Here is a 17,649-nt window from a genome sequence, read left to right on the forward strand (position 1 = left end):
TCCAATTTTCTTCCTCACCGCTGTAACCCGCGAATTAACTCGGGAGAGATGAAGATGAGCATCCAAGTCCTCCGAACGAGTGCTGTCAGCCGTCCGCTTTTTTTCACTCTGCAAGCTCGCCGTGGAGCCATATCCAGAACTTGATTAGGGGATCACACATTTCTGAATTGCATACAGGCTGGCCTGCAGGCGCCCGGCCAGCCACAGACCGAACCGGCGAGCTCCAAGCTCTAGGACACATCCTAGATCACTTGAGAGCCCTAGCTTTGATGTTTTTATACAGTTTTGATGTCTACAATCTAGATTTTAACTCATAAAACCAAAAGTTTACATTTAAACTATGGCGATGAATACTATTAATAACATATTGCATCTTTGAAGAAGGTGTAAAATAATTTTACAAAAATGTGGAGTTTTATACAGATTGCGAACCCCCACCACAAAAGAAAATTAATACGATGATTTACAAACACAAGGAATATGAAAAAAAATAAAATAAAATTAAGCCTAATATTTTAGAGACCCCAACAGCTGTTGTTGATTTCCGACTCAAGAACTTCACATTGGGACTAGCAAGTTTCAAAATGTACTAGTCAAGGGGTGGCCAACCAGCGTCTCCCGAGCCTCATGCGGCTCTTTTGTGGTCAAAATGCGGATCTTCGAACTTCCCATATATTTCATTATACAATTAATAAGTTTGTTTATTTTATTTATTTATTTATTCTTTTTTATATGTGTATTATTTTTACAATAAGTCTCAGAGTGTCTCCCTACCCCCACCCCCTCCCCCTCCCCCATCACAAGCCGATCCATTTCTGACATTAGCCAATCAGCAGTGTGGCAGCAACACTTTTTTGTTACATAGCAACTAACTAGCAAATCATATCCACCCTTACTTTACTGTGCATTCGGGACTCGAGTTACAGAAGCTTGGAAACCGTTAATTTTACTTTGAACAGGACCGGCTTCTGTTTTGTTCATAATGGCAGAAAAAAATAACGAAAAAGCAAATCTGAAGGTGAATATTGAACCTTCTTACCGGAGTGGGAGAGTAATGTTTTTTATTTTTTGTTGAACGCAATGGAAAACTCCTGTGCTTTATTTGCCAGTGCCCAGTTGCATAAAACATCTTATTATTAAGTATTTCACTTAAGTGTGACACTTAAGTATATTGTTCAATTAGCTAAGGGAAAAGCTTAAGGGTGTTGCACAAAACATCATAACCGCTCTCCTTAGCTAAGGGAAGACACTTAAGTATGCATGGACTATTTAAGATTTCAACCAATAGTGAGTAGCTTACTGTACTCTATAAATCCTGTCTCCATGGCAACATTTGGGCAGTTAAGGAAAACTACAGTATGGCTGATAAAATTTAAAAAAAAAAAGAAACCCAAACTGGACAGAAGAGGAAAAACATAATACCTATGGATGAATATAATACAAGAAATCAAATAATAACAGGCAAACTATGTCCGAATTCGACAACTGCCAAGAAGCAGAAGATGAAATTGGTAGATATAACTGAATGTGTGAATGCAAGAAATTTAACTGTAAATCGCAGCATTCACAAGATTAAAATAGCTCATATTTATATATATATATATATATATATATATATATATATATATATATATATATATATATATATATATATATATGATTTCAGAAGAGCATCATTAAAAACAGTTAAATCTACAAAAAATGTACACTAAACATATTTGTTTAAACAATTTGTATGGCTGTGTTCGCAACAAAAGTGAGAGTAGTATCTTGTATTTAGCAGAATTAACCATTAATCTCACTTAAGATGTTATGCAACCTGACAATTGTGTGCGTTTTTTTTTTGGTAAACATTTTTATAGTAATAAGCCACCAGTTGCGAAAAAACGGAGTGCTACCGCTGTATTTGAAGAACAAGGAGCAATGCGTGATTTCTTCTTGTTTCGGGTGGTTAATCTGCTTCCAGCATTATACAGATATTTAAAGACAGTATTTCGGTGAAATCAATAGTTGCTGTGTCTCTGTCCTCTTCAAGTTCCAAAAACGCTGCCATACCGTTTTTTTGATTTAAGGGGTCTCAGTAGGACATTTAAGTATTTTCACATAGTTATCCCTAAAGTGGTTTTGTGCAACGGTTAACTAACTTAAGGGAAATACTGAAATACATTGGGAAAACTAAGGGGGATTTCACTTAAAGTTTTATACAACTGGGCACTTGCCTTTAGTCGCAGTTCAATTCTGCAGCATTATTTCACTACAAACCATGCCTGCATTGACAAAGAATTTCCAAAAGATTCTGAACTTCTGTCTAGTTAACGCTAGAACTGCCACAATTGTCATGCGTTATATATGCTAATTTCCATTTAAATATGGTGTTTCTGCGATGCAAATGTTAGATGTGATGTTTATGAATACATCTTTTGAGTTGTATCTGAAAGTTTGTATTTCATTTTCATATCGGAGCTGATTAAAACATACCTGTCAAAATGACTGCTGTCGGTAAAAAGCAAATGGATAAGCAGACTGCAAATATTCACCAAATTTGACAAACAATCTGAGACCGCGACTCTAGCCTACTCCTAACAAGTGGCCTGGAACATTACCAGTGCAAAAAAACAAACAAAAAAAAACTACTTCTAAGGTGAGTTTGTGAAAACTTGCCTTAGGATGTTATTGCTATCCTATGTCCAAACAACAATCAACTGCAAAAGCAAATTTCAGAGCTGCAGCTCTCACATCACACGGTAGAACGTATCCATCTCAGATCTAAATAGTGACATTGAACTACAACTGCATTCAGAACAATGTGTGTAGTAAAGAATGCCAGTCACACTGAGTACAGATCCTGCCTGCATGTGGTATAAGAAAATAAATGATAGTTAGCTACTTGCCCAAATTAGAAACAAAAACAAAACTATATTTATATATAGTGAAAATGTATTTGTTTGGATATCAATATTACGTATGTACTGGAAAAAATAAAGATCAGCTTCATTTAATAGTGTGAGTGTGATAGTAATTGTAGTAAAAAATATCAGTGAAATGCTAAATTAAGCACTTTTAAAGTTTGTGGCTCTTTGTCACTGTACATTTTATTTCCCTGGCTCTTGGTCTGTGAAAGGTTGGCCACCCCTGTACTAGTCTTTAGGATTAGTACCACCATTTTGTTTCTAACCCTGAAATATGTTGCAAAATTAGCAAATACAACTGATTCGTCACTTAAACGTGACCTTTTGTTAAACCTAACATGATCTTCCGCTGTGGAAACTGGGATATGTATTTCTTTGTCAAGTTTAATCAGAGATACAATAACAGCTTGCCTAGGATTTTGGTTTCTTAAGAAACTAAGAAAATGATAAAAAGAAGGGTATGATAAATAATCACTTATAAAATATAAGTGAGTTTTAGTTAGTTTGATCACGACATATCGACAGATTCTATATTAAATAACACCGCCAGACTGGTAGTTAATGGTTCTCAATAGTTGTGTAAACAAGGGAAACTCAGGGGTCGCATTGTTTTGTGGTGAGTAATTGCTTGAAACATATGAGTTTTGGCTCACCACTAATAATGATAGGTAGGAAAATAAATGTTAATAAAATGATAAGGTGGTATATATGATTACCTTTTGTTATTTTATTGTATCGAGCAATTACTGTGTTTTTGTTGTTTGATTGTATCGAGCAATTACTGTGTGTTTGTTCCACTGAAATTCAAGTAACACTCATCTAACATGCTCTTTAAGTTTTTGGGGCAATACAAATGTAGCCCCTTTTATCTTTATTTGTTATAATAAGTTACGCATAAACTACATAGTAAATCTCTGTGAGGGCTCAATCTATGGGCTTTCTGATTCCATTCATTCGATACATTTAAATCTTTGTAAATGATAAAGAATTCCTTCGGAAAGAAAGAAGACCTGTTTTGTTGTGCCTTTTAACCTAGCAGAATCAAATGCCAAGAATGAGCTAATATTAATTAATTGTATTTGTACAGCATGGATGATGGTGCAGCAGAGAAATGTAAAGAAGCCATTGACAAAGCTTTGCAGTATGACCCAGACAACCCTGAAGCATTGCAGCTGATGGCCAGTTATCTATTCAGTATAGAAAAAACGCAGGTAAAAAAAACAAAAAAACAAGCAGACAACAAACATATAGTTTATTGAATAAGTAACTGATGTATTCAGATGCAGTGTTATGAAAATGGATCATGAAGGCATTGCATGATAAATATGACTCAGATTATTTTGGGATTAAAATTGACAACAGGTAATAAACAGGGCGTAACAAAAGTTGAGCAGCTTTATTTACTGTATACAAATTTTGAGGAACACTTTAAAAATTATGCAATTGATTTTTGAAGTACAACATTTAGAATTTTTTTTTTATTAAAGATGTCTAATTTTTGAGGATTTCAGGACAAAGTGTACGTATAATATGTTCTGTATTTTTTTGATTATTTGCTTTATTAATTTTATTGTTACGCTATTATGGGTACTAGAATGTGTCCACATACTTAGTTTGGGAACCAGAGGTTAATTCAAACATCTGTTTTGTACTCTTAACATGACTGCAAGAAATGTATTACGAGTCAGCCCACTGATTGATGCATCAGTGTTACCCCAGGCTCACATCGGAGTACATCACCGTTTCCTTTGCTGGATATATATGATGTTATTTCTACAGAATAACATTATTCAGTAATGGAATCCTCACAGCATTGCCATGACTCTGTCACCAAACAGCATAGTTTACTGGAGATGATCTCTGTGAGCTGTTCAAGCCCTGCAAAATAAAACTTTTGATAACTTGATATGCCTTTATAGAAGGCTACTGCAATTTCTGAGCTGCTGTCAGTTTAAAAAAAAAGAGTTTCAGAAGTGTTTATTATAAATTGCAGTACATGAAACATCTAATGTATTAATAAATACCATCAACCTGTGAAAAAAAGGCTGTTCAGTTGCTGTAGCTGTTAATGGCACTAGATTGCATCTCGGTAATAGTAAATTATGGATTTGTGTTTAGAGTTGCCTTATATAGTATGTAAAGCCTATACAGTGATATGATATTTATGATATGTTCTTTTTATGCAATATTCATTTCTTTATTGCCTAGAATAAAATGCTGCTCCTACTACTTGCAGTATACATTTTCTGACTTAAATGCATTATTAAATAAAACTCAAAGCGAAGGCATTATTCAAGCCTGTTGGCACTTTTTTTTTTAATGAGCCTCACAAATACAGCTGTCTCTAAAAATATCCATAAACTCAATGGCTTCTTCATCATTTATTTGCTCTGTAATTTTTTAAAGCCTAAGTACATATTTTGATGGTATCAGACCTCGCAGGACAGTTCGCTTGAAACACTAGGAGGGGGGTGGTTTAAAATTGTGCTGCTCTATTTCAGGAAGGAAAAGAGTTTCTAATGAGAAGTCTTGCAGCATGGCTTCCCAGCTTGCAGAAGAAGACAGACCAGACAGCACGTGAAAAGCAAGACGATGGGGTGCAGGATGGCGAGAGCCTGGAGGTCATTTGAGTATTTAATCAGTTAACGTATTTATTGTTGTATAAATCTTTCTTTTTTGCAGTCCTAATTAATATTACTTTTTATGTGCACTGGTTATCATACATTTATTTTAGTTATCTTTTCGGAAGTTCTCCCAAAGCGCTTAGAATAAACACTTGCAACTTAGAAACAACATTTAATAAGAAAATCGTTTTATCAAAAGCATGCATGACAGATTTTTTTGTTGGTGGAAGGTGATGCTTTTAAAAAATGTGTTATCTCAATGAAATAAAAAAAGGAAAGCGAAACATTGAACATGTGTTAAAGTGTGCCTTGTGAAGTGCGGCTGATATCAGGGTCAGCCCTCATAACCATCTCAGATTTACAAGACATGAAGTTGCAGGAAGTCCTCAAACTTTCAAAGCCCCAAAAATAGGAATAATAACTAATACACGACAGGGCCAGGTAAACAAGCCTACAAGATGGCATTTACAAAGAACTAGTTCTAAATTTACAGAATTATGTGACTGTTCTATTTAGTGCCAGGTGGTGGCAGTGTAAAACTGTCTTTTTAAAAGATAAGTTTTGCATCCAGCAGCCTTTAAAAATCATTGTGCAATTTACCTTTCTTACTTCATAGTGCACAGATGTTGCATCAGTTAATAGTCAGAGGTGTAAGGAGATGAGTATCATACTGTCGTACGTTTAATGTGTTCTGTTTGTGATGCTTAATTCGCAAAATGGCACACACTGTTTTAGAGCATGAAAACATTTTGAATACTGAAGTTTTGCCAGCCGCCTCTGTTTGTATTTATGTTCCAATCAAACTAAAATGTTATTATTGAACAGTTTTGTTTTCTTTGCAATTATATTAATTTATTTAATTACATTTAATTACACATTTCATTATTTTACTTATTTTTGTAATGACATATCCCATACAGTTTTAATATACTGTAGTTTTTTTTATATATATACACTTATGTACAGCTAAATACTGCTTAAGTGGTGTTCCTTTTATGTAATCAGTATGTGTGAGTGTGTATAATGTATCTCTGACAACTGCATGATGATGGATTCAAAATCTTTTAATAACAACATTTGTAAGATGACCTATTTAACTTTTATTTAGTTTCCTAAGCATATATTGTTTTTGTAGCTTGACAGATTACATATGTAATGCATATGGGTTTTAAATAATTTAATAATATCCCAGAAATAAATATTTGATATGCTATGTGGTTAGAAAATATATATATGAATATTTAGCAAAAAAAATAAATTCTCTCTTCGATGATATCCGCCATTTGTAGGTGCAAACTGTGGTTGAAAGCAATAATGCATAAAGCCATTAAACACAGATAATTGCAGTTTTGTTTTAAAAATCTCAATTATTTATACATAGCAGGTTAAGTACTGTTTATGCAACCATTTTCATTTCCCCCACTGCTTTAAACCATATCTTATCAAAAAAAAAAAAACTCCCCTAACATATCTAAAGTTAAACTTCTTTGTAAAAATCCAAAAGGCTATTATAAGGAGTTGAAATTGTGCCTGAGGTGTGCTATAACACATTTTCACATACCTACAGAACTAGCTCCCAATTCATGTTGGTGGCTAGTGTACTATAAAAGTTTAGTGGATTTTGTTCAAACTTGGCATCAGACTAAATTTCAGATGTTCTGTAAATGAGGGCATTTTCTGTTCAGAAAAGCAAGGTTATATGCAGCAGCATGGGGTAAAAATCTCCCATGAAACCCAACCTGTCATCACACTTACCAGTCTACCTCAGAAGACCTCTGAATGACTTGCTGCTAAGATTTGCAGATACTGCTGTACTACAACTTTCAAATTTGGAAAGCAAATAATCTGCAGAACTGATCACAAGTCTGAGCCCACCAATCATGACCAGTATTGAGTTTCTGATTGTAAAACACTACAAACATTCCAAAGAAATGTTGCAATCTTATTATTTGAAACTAAGGTAGTGGGAAGGGATTCAGTTTAGGCCTAAAACTGCAAAAATTAAGCTTATGAGTTAGTGAGTGATTTACTGTTCACAACTGAGTAATTACTACATCTAATTGATTACTTTTTCCTTTGTATCATGTAGGAATGTGCAGATTCTCGAAAAATCTGAGTAATTCCCTTGAACATGTTTTTTTTTTCTGTCCTGTGATAAATTAAATAATAGTACTTTAGTGCAGACAAATTAGTGTCCAGTTGGAATATAACTGATTTGAGGCAAGATGCTTATCCACACTCAATAGCTCAAACATGTCAGACTCATTTCCAATGTAAATGCAATATTTAAACAGTACCCTTCTTTCCAAATAAGGCTGCATGGTTCTGAATGTATGTATGCATGACTAATGTTTGGGCTGTGGTAAATCAAGAGGCTTGGAAGATACTCATTTGTGATGTCCATGTGTTAAAATCAATTTTACTTTTTGGCCATCCATTGTAGCTAATCAAGTAAAAACATCTATGTTTGTTCTCTCACTTGTGAGATGAGAAACTGCCGCACATGCTCAATGCATTGTTATATTAAGTCAAAAGAAAGCAGGAGGCTTTGCCTTTTTCAGGTAGCCAGAGGAAAGATGACTTTGTACATCAGAGACAAACCAAGGCTACTGCAGCTTTGCAAACAGTTTAGTTTCCAGTGTTAAAAAAAAAAAAAAAAAAAGTTTTACGATCAAAACCTTATGCCTTCCTCATACATAAGATATTATGAAACACGTTAGCTAGGAATACATACTTTAAACCTACTCATAATTGCAACCTTGATCTGAATATAATTTATTGAATCAACATATGGATTTTTTTTCTTTCTTTTTAGAACATGTTTCCTCCATATGAATCCAGAATAACTACAACCAAGCTACTGATTGAAGCTGAAGAATATGAGGTATGGTTGCAGTGACTATTTTACTTTTGATAACATTTTATTTTTAATTATAGAATGTACAAAGCCTGTTCTGGAGTTTGTCTGTGTTTTATAAAGAGTGACAGGATTGTATTTCTTAGTGGTAAGCCTGGCCTGATTTACTCTGATAAGGAGTTTTAAAATTTCCAGTTGAAACTTGCAGACAGCCTTAGCTGGTGAAAAAGTAGACAAAAATAAAAGTGCAGTTCATACCGTTTGAGAAGGTATTGTTGGCAAAATAATGAGACATTTCACCTGTGTTCAGTGACATTTAGGACAATTCATTTATAATAATGAATGTTAAAGAATGAAATCTACAGTGGGAATGTTGCTCCATTGTGTAACTGGTTGTTTGTTTACTGTACAGGGGAAAGGAGAATTTACAGAAGTGTATTCATTTTAACACATTTTAGATTTAGCTTGAGCAGCTGAGATTTTAATTTTGCACCAACTGAAAATTGTGTTATTTTGAATCTGCTCAACAAAGGGCTGACTAGGGGCATATAAACAGCCACAGGAACTGTAATCTTAGATGAATGCGTTTAGTCTGTCGATTCAAGCCACAGACTGCAGACTGAGATAAGGGCTGGATTAGCAACCACGGAAGGTGGCTAAGCTGCTAACAGATGCAAACTAAACTGAAAAGTTGCTGTAATTAATGTTAACATGAAATTAAACAAAACTGGCTGCTGGTTATTCTCGTTTATCGATATAGATAGATAGATAGATAATAAATAAACAACTGCTTCCCAACCTTTTCCACCTTAGTCTTCCTGATATTTAAAAGTGTGTTAAAAGTAAGTTTTTTACTGCAAACTAAGGTTAGAAAAGTATACTGTGTAACTTATATAGAACTTGTTCTAATGCTGTATTCACACTGCCTAAATATGTGTGATGGTTGAAATTTATTGCGACGCATCATTTAGGATATGTGATGAAGCTGTGGACAGTGTTGGACCATCACAGCATTATGTATTGATTAGCATTAGTGCCGTTCTAGCTCAAGAAATCTGTTACAAAGCAGAGCAACAGAGGTTACTCAAACTCTTAAGACAATGATGTGTTAAATACAAGATTCCCAGTGATCATCCTCAAGAGCTCACAAAATTATACATTGCTGGCAGGCACTAGAACAAGAACAGGAAACAGACACATCATTGTCATGCAAGTAGTTTATCATTTCTGGCTAGGATGTGCAAAAATTGTGATGCTGCTTAGTTTAACATGGGGAATTGCAATTACACTATTTCAGGCAGATGAGAGAATGATAATATTTAATTGAATACAATCAGTTTTGAAGTGCCTTTAGGTTTCTGTTTAAAATCTGTCAGCTTCATTTAAAAGCAGTGCTTTATGCAGTGCAGTGATTTGGGAACCAGCATTTTTTAGGTAAACTTGGAGAGCAGAGCCCTGCCCACACATTTACTTGACCTGATGGAATTTAATTCAGTGCTTCATGTAATGTCTAAAAGCATTCATGGAGTACTGTGGTTAGTTTTCTAATGGGGATGGCTGTCAGTTACTTTGCCATCCTCAAGAACTCCATGAATGTAGTATTCTCTGTAAATAATCAATAAAACAACATATGAATGCATTTGTTGGTATTAGAAACAAATATGGACTTGATGAATAGTAGATACTGCAATTAAGGTTATATTTACAGTATTATTTTGTGATTACAGTGCTATGCTTTGCCTGGCAAATCCATTTGCCTTTTGAGCACTTCCAATTTATTCAGTTCTGTAGTGTTGTCGGCAGCATGATTGATACTGATAAGGTGAAGCCAGGATGCTCAAAGACCACAAGGCACTTTGAAAATGACAGGGAGAAGATTACAAATTGGGGTTCTGCAGTCCACATAATGTGTTTGAAACGATGTAACTACCTAATGCAGAATAGAAAATACAAGAAATCCCCAGTAAATCCACAGATGAGATGCTGACCTCATTTATGTTTTGTAGTAATTAAGACATTGCTGTATTGATAGACTTTAACCCCTCCAGCGTCACTAAAAGTGCTTTCCCAGTGCCACTGAATGTACCAGGTATGTCAAACTCAAACAAGACATTAAGTGACATAACGATTGCTCTTTATTTACTTGGAATAGTTTGCTGGGAAGTTGTTCTTGAGATAAATGAACTTCTTGGTTCAGCTGCAGCAGGTGAAGGGTATAAAATAACTACCAAAGCGACAACTATCTTATAATTTAATTAATTGCTTGTATGCTGTTGCAAGTTATTCACGGCAGCTTTAAAATGGGCAGCTTAAAGATCCAACCTCTTTTACGAAAGAGATTGCAGCAAAAGGAAGTTCATCTTCCAATCCTGAGTTTAATTTATTAATGTGCATCTCATTTGGAGTATAACTATGTTAGGTTGCATCTTATTATTTCTTGCATTGGGGCAGATCATTGACATTGTGACTTAATTGCAGGAGCAACTTATTGAGTCAGCTTGTAACAATCGGAACCTCTTTATAGTAAATTTTTGCTGTAACCAGCTACAAAGTTTCTGTGTGATCAACTATCATAAGTGTCGTATACCACAGATCACACATGATCTGAGCACTGATCAATTGAAAATGTTTTTTACAGCGATCGGAGATGAAAAATAAACATGTTACGTGAACCAGATGATTACTTGATTACATTTCCAAGCCTGATACATGTCACTTGTTGTGTATGGCAGGCTTGCTTTGGGATAGACTGTCTGGTGGACAGCTCTAAATCTAAAACTAAAAAATAGCTTCTCTTGAAAGTTTTGATTGTTGAATACTTTTGTGTAGTTTTGTGATAGGCGATGTATTTTTTGCGAACCACTTGTATTTCTTATGTTTCTCTCTCCCCCACATGTACTGATCCTGATTTTATCTCGTTCTCATCTACATTTATTATGTAACTGTTCATTATATCTGGATTTATTCTGTTCCCCACATTTGAATGAAACTAAAAGTTATCATATTTATACTTTTTGTCCGATTGTACTTTATTTTTGTTACCCTACATGTTTGATTTAAAAAAAATAAAAAAAAAAAAAAATATTTTACTTATTGACTTGATTTTCTTTCATTCTCCTGTCCCTACAAATACTTTATTTCATAATTACACATTTTATTTAATTTTACTGGGGTGCCAAAACAGCTCAAAACATTGAGCATAAAGTGAGGTTTAAGGAATGGGTAAGAAAACCATCTCCTGGAAGGCTTCTTACTCACAATCCTTCGGGGCTTTGTGGTAAGGCTACCAGATCCAGTAGAAATTGTGTGTTTTTCTCATTATAGTGCTCCCTCATTATAATGCAGCCCTGTATCCCGTGGGACATGTTATAAGGCTGTCTGGTCATGGCTGCCGCTTGCCCCATAATGCCATTACACTAACACTTTCATTCTCGTTATAAGACGGAACACAAATAGCAAGGTCTCTTCCTATGACTCCGACTACAGCGTTACTGTACTTGGACGTGTAACTTTGGAACGTATTTTTCCATTGTAAAAATCGTCATAGTTTTGAATTGCTTAGAGAGTCCAATATCCAGAGATAACAAATATGTACATATTTTATGTTTCAGGTCTTTATATGCCCTAGAATGGCGTTTTGTCCTTTTGTGCTTATTTAATTTAAGGGAAAATGTGATTGTTTGTGTTGGAACAGCTAGTACCCCCTGGCAGCAAAGGGGTTAATATTATGTTCTTATACTTTTATTTAAAAATGTAGCAGGCTAAACAAGTATGCCATCTGATATGGGTTTTTGTGCTTTTCTTTAAAAACTGTGTTGGACTCTTGAGTGCCACACTTTGGTCATAGTTGGCAGGGGTAAATGTTTTCAGCCTGATTTACTGTTAAGTGCAGCCTTTTTTTTTTTTTTTTTTTTTTTACTCTGCTGAGAGGGCTGTTGAAATGTGCTTTCACAATATTGTGGAGAAATCTGGCACTGATTGTTAATCTTTTCACTGCCATAGTAAATTAACTTTAAACCCTGGCGTTCAGAAATCTTTTTATTAAAATCATTGCGTAAGCGTATGTGTAACAGTATATGGCATATCTTGAAGCGTGTAGCCATTAGCTTACACACAACACCAGCAATTCTGTAGCATCTGTTCTGTGCCATGCAAAAAAGGGCAGGCTTGATCTGTTTTCATTTAACTATATTCATGTAACATATGTAATCAAATTGGATCATGAGAATTGTTGAAAATATAGGATATATGTCTTGACATATTTGCTTTGTTTGTACCTTTTGTAATTGTAAAAAAAAATCTTTATCCATATTTGTGTAAACTCAAAAACAGGATTGGCCTGGTATTCCAGGCCTTGACTTTGGTGGAAAGCTTTTGATCCCATTCTTGTACGTCACCACTTTATCTGTGACAATGGCCTCTATAACTCACCTGGTTTGTGAGATGCACAGAAGAATGGCTGGATGGACCAACAGAAAGCATTGTTTGTGTACCATTAAAAGAAGACACTTTATTCTAGTAAAAATGAAATATTTTGTATTTTGGATATTAGAAATTGTACCTTCTTGAGAGTTTTTCAAAACATATTCAATATTCTTGGCTCCATTTGACTCCATATTCATAATACAAAAAGCAGATTTTTTTTTAAAGCAAATCAAATTAAACATTTCCGTCTGTTGCCTTTTGAAGAAAATCCTACTATTGCATTTTTCCTATTGAGATTTGTTGTTCACAAGTTTTCCCATGCTCAGCTTCATGTCCTACAGTGAGTCTATTTTGCTGTTTCTTGCTAATGCTAGTGTTGTGGTCTGTGAAAAAATAGAGTATACTTTATGAAACATACTTTTTCTGTAAGAAAACCATCCGTGTAAAATTATTTCCCCCTAATTCTCTGAGAGGACCTTGCCAAGCATCCTGTTCCGATGCACAAACTCTAAATATGGACGCTGAAAATGTCATAGGTATTTTTGTTCTGATGGTCTTTCTGATGGAAATCAATTCTTCTGCAGTTGCCATCCAATTTCCCACTTTCCCACTGTGTGCTCCATATAAATCAATTCTCGACATCTTGTTTGAACAGACATCCGCTGTTCCAAGCCCTTGCAGATTCTTGCTTGCTAACTTTTTTTTAACATCTTCTGCTGACTGTGATATAAGCCTTGTCATCGTGTCAGGTCTTCGTTATCTGCATCCGAGACTTTTCGTGCTGAGTTCTGAGGCTAGTTGACTGGGTATTCCTCTACCGACTGTGAAACAAGCCCGCTTCTCGTGTTCTATCTCAATGCAGAGACTAAAGCCGCCCACTGTGGCATTTGTTGCTGAGGGACTCTGATGGCTTACTTGTGTGGCTTTTCGTGCTGAGTTCTGAGGCGCGTGCTGTGCTGGGCAAACATTGGCGTCTCCTAACCACAGCAGGGAAAAGGATCTTAAATTATGTCACATGTTGATCATCTGACCTCCGGCACAGTTTACCAGTTGGTTAAATGTCAGGTTCCCATGCTGTTTTTGGGGTCAAAATGAACTACTGTATTGTTACAGTGACCAGATTTTCAAAGCTCAAAACCGGGACATATTGTTAAATAATCGATAAGACTAATTAAACCATTTAAATATAGACTATTTAATGGTTATTTAAGTAGCCATCCTCTCACTCTCCTTTTTTTTAAGCAGCTAGCTAATTTCAATACAATTTCAGTGTATAATTTGCAGCTAATTAGTTTAACTTGCCATATTGTGGTGTTATAATAATAATAATAATAATAATAATAATAATAATAATAATAATAATAATTCTGTAGATCGTTGTTAAAAATACATTTACGTTTTGGCATTTTTCTTGGGCTAAATTGCGCCAAAATTGAACAGTTACAAAATTCCTGTATAACACAGAATTGTAGATTCATATTGAATATTTTAAATCAAAATGCACGGTGCACTGAGGAATAAGCACATATGTCTGTCTGTTTTAATCACTTTATAAAAATAAAGTTATTGATTACAATAGTACTCTTTTTTTATTATATAACAAGCAGTTGTTTACATTATTTTGTCAAAAGATAGTGGCTGAAAACCGGGACTTTTAAAGATTTCGGGGAAAAATGTCAGGACACCGGGACTGTCCTGGCTAAACCGGGATGTCTGGTCAAAAAGTAAACTTTGCTCAAAAGCTTACTGTCAGTGTTTAAGCAACTTTTAAAGTTGACAATTAATGAACACAGTTTTAAAGCTGAAAAACATAAAAGTGATTCCCAATGTTAATGAGTAATCTGTTTCAAGAGTCCTCTCATGTTTATTTGATGTTTTTGCTTCTGCCCCACAATGTACTGTCTACATTAATTTGTTGAAATAACCAAGCATTGCAGGTGTTGGTGACCCTGAGCTTGACCTAATATTCAGCATGGTTGCTTTGGCTGTGTAGTAATGTGTAGTAATGATGAATATATGTATGTGACATCGGTTTACGATTGGGAGCCATAAAAGTTTATATCGTGGATGTCATAAGCTATATTTTATAGAAGACTGCATGGCTGTGTCATGCTGGCTTTCTTGTTCATGGTACTGACACATTGTTAATTTGCTGCCTCCAAAACTCCTTGTGTGTTTTTCTTTTGTAATATCCCATGGCATTCATGATTCAATAAAAGCTTGTTTCACTACATTGTGAGAATAAACTACATCTTCTTAGGGTGGCATTTTTAACGTGTTGTACTCAGTTGAAAGCCTTTATTTAGTGCAGGGGTCTCCAACCCTGGTTCTGGAGAGCCCCTATCCAGCAGGTTTTATAGGTGTCTTTACATCGTCAGTGGCTAAAGATCTGGAACACCTGTTAATCTTGATGAATTAAGCTAATAATTGGTTTAATTAAGTAACTGAGAGATTGATTGAAACGAAAACCAGAAGCCACAGTAGCTCTCCAGGACCAGGGTTGGAGACCCCTGATTTAGTGTATTGTCCAGAGGAAGGTGGAAGATCCTGAAACTCTTTTGTTGTCCATTGTTTCACATTGACTGCTCTTTTTTTAGACCACTGTACATCAGTAAGGATGTTTTCCTATGTATACTGTATATGCAGCGTGATTGTAACGTGATCTACGCAGGATTCCTGCGTTAATATAGCTTGAGTGCTGCGTGGACATTGCAGGAATGGCCCGTGAAACTTGAGTGAAGGATGCGTTGAGATTGAGTGTCGTCAGCGCATTGAGAGGGGTGGGGTGGGGGGGGGGCTGTGGAGCACTGGTGCTGCGAGGTAAATGCTTATACAGCACTGCTCTTTATAGAGTGTCGCTTCAGCAGTTTTTTTTTAAAACATTGCATACTCGCACATATATCCTCCAGTTCGAAAGCAATAAACTCAAACTAATGGGCTTAATATTACAGAAAGAAATGAATCTTGAAAAGCTAAAAGTTTAGCATAATAATTGGTGTTACAAAATAAGTAATTTCCATTATTTTCACAGATAAAGGGTTGTTCACTAATACGTTAAAAATTAAAAAAAAAAAAAAAAAAAGCGAAAAAAATGCACACAGAACACATCGCACCATAAGCCCTTTAACCACCTATTCACTGGACATGTTCAAGGGCTTGGAGAAAAGTAAGGAGATTCCCCTTGGCTTGCGGAGGTGAGACCAAGGGGAATCTAGAGGAGAGAAATGGGAAGATGACAGTGATTGTTAGTGATTGTTAGATTTGGCTGGGGGTACCCCTTGACTCGCGGAGGACGAAGCCAGCGACGGCTGGGCTTCTTAGGTTGGGAAGTGAGCTTCACTTACCCCCAAGAGGGAGACCGTTGCAGAGGAGGGTGGAGTAGCGGAACAGAAGAGAAAATCATAGTAGAGGAGGGGAGGATGGTGGAAAACAAAAACATACTCAAGGCTAGGGGTTTAAAGCTATTATTAAAAAGAAAGAAGTAGGTAGGAGGATCCCTCGTTCATGCCCCCTGAACAATGCAAAAAGCTTACGATACTTAATAAAATCTCAGTTGTTTATCTAAATAAAATCATCAATGTAGTTAAAATATGCAAGCTTACAGTAATGCTAATAGAGGCCAATTGTATTTTGAATAACCCTACTAACATAAAAGCACTTGTATTGTAGCTGCTGCTTCATAAACACATGCAAAATACCCTGGCAGCGCAAATAAGCGAATTTTTTTTGACAGGTATAATAATTGCTGTGTTCATCCACTATGACAAAATCCACAGACCACTTTCTAAAAATGAATTGAAAACAATGCAGTTCCATCCTGAACCTTTGTGATCTGGCAGTGTTGATTGTGCCTATTCCCGCGCTGCTGTGGTCTGGTCTGCCCCATTTTTTGTTTTCATGAATTTCTTACAAAAAGCAAACTAACTCTAAAACATCTATCCAGCATGCAAATCCTGATGATGATTTCCATTACATGAGAGTAGATGTTAAAACTTCATGCTGATTTGAACTTGGCTCTTGCTAAGATAAGCACCGACTAAGATGTAGCTTTACAGTAAACTAATGTGATCCATCTGCATCTCCATCCGTTTGCGTTTCTTTTGCCAAAGTGTAATGCTGGCTCCAGGGATCAGCTTATTTTGCCTCCCCAGCGCATCAACACACACAACGGCTGCGATGCTGGCTCCGGGCATGAACCAGCTGTCTGGATTGATCTAAATAGGGTACATCTCTGGGGTCTTCAAGTGGGCACTTTCCGTCTTCTGTCTTTGGTCGACTAGCCCACGACACCTCAAGAGGGCTCGACAGCGTTTCTGGCGTTCCCTCATCACCCCTCTCCGTCCTCCACTCAACTCAGCCCAGCTTACTTACCCTTACATCAGTGTTGCCTTCTTTCTATTGTGCTTGAGATCCCCAGCCAGAATCTTTTCATCTCAACCACAGCAAGTTGCTGCTTCTTTCTGCTGCTTCAGATAAGTTCTCACTGTGCGATGCAACTCTTGACCACTGAACCCAACATCTCTGAGGTTGTAGAGTGTGCCACAAATCCTCGACAACCCACCTCCACTGGGTAAACCCAGACTCTCCATCCTCGCTGTTCTGCAAAGTTTCTTCCTCTCATAGGCCTCATCCACAGCATCCTCCCATGGCACTGTTAACTCTACCAAGGCGTGCTGATCCAGACCACAAAACAATATCTGGTCGAAGGTTAGTGGTGGAAAAATAAGCCATTGACCAACATCTGCCAGCATTTTCCGGTCTCTAGCAGCTTTCAGTTGTCCTGGGCGAGGCTTGATTTTAACACCTTTTCTTGGTGGTTGCTCTCCTGGATGGA

General features: G+C 36.1%; 1 protein-coding gene across 2 annotated transcripts in view; it reads left to right on the top strand.

Annotated features, from left to right (window-relative positions):
• The window catches only part of si:dkey-12j5.1 (probable assembly chaperone of rpl4), a 117,758-nt gene that overhangs the window by 8,952 nt on the left and 91,157 nt on the right, over positions 1–17,649 (top strand). For both annotated transcript variants that reach the window (XM_041248837.1, XM_041248836.1), the window contains exons 6-8: positions 3,997–4,120; positions 5,411–5,530; positions 8,349–8,417. In XM_041248837.1, coding sequence (XP_041104771.1) covers positions 3,997–4,120; positions 5,411–5,530; positions 8,349–8,417 — 313 coding nt within the window. The remainder of the gene's footprint in view (positions 1–3,996; positions 4,121–5,410; positions 5,531–8,348; positions 8,418–17,649) is intronic.

The sequence above is a fragment of the Polyodon spathula genome, chromosome 4 (assembly GCF_017654505.1).
Source record: "Polyodon spathula isolate WHYD16114869_AA chromosome 4, ASM1765450v1, whole genome shotgun sequence".
NCBI classification, from domain to species: domain Eukaryota; kingdom Metazoa; phylum Chordata; class Actinopteri; order Acipenseriformes; family Polyodontidae; genus Polyodon; species Polyodon spathula.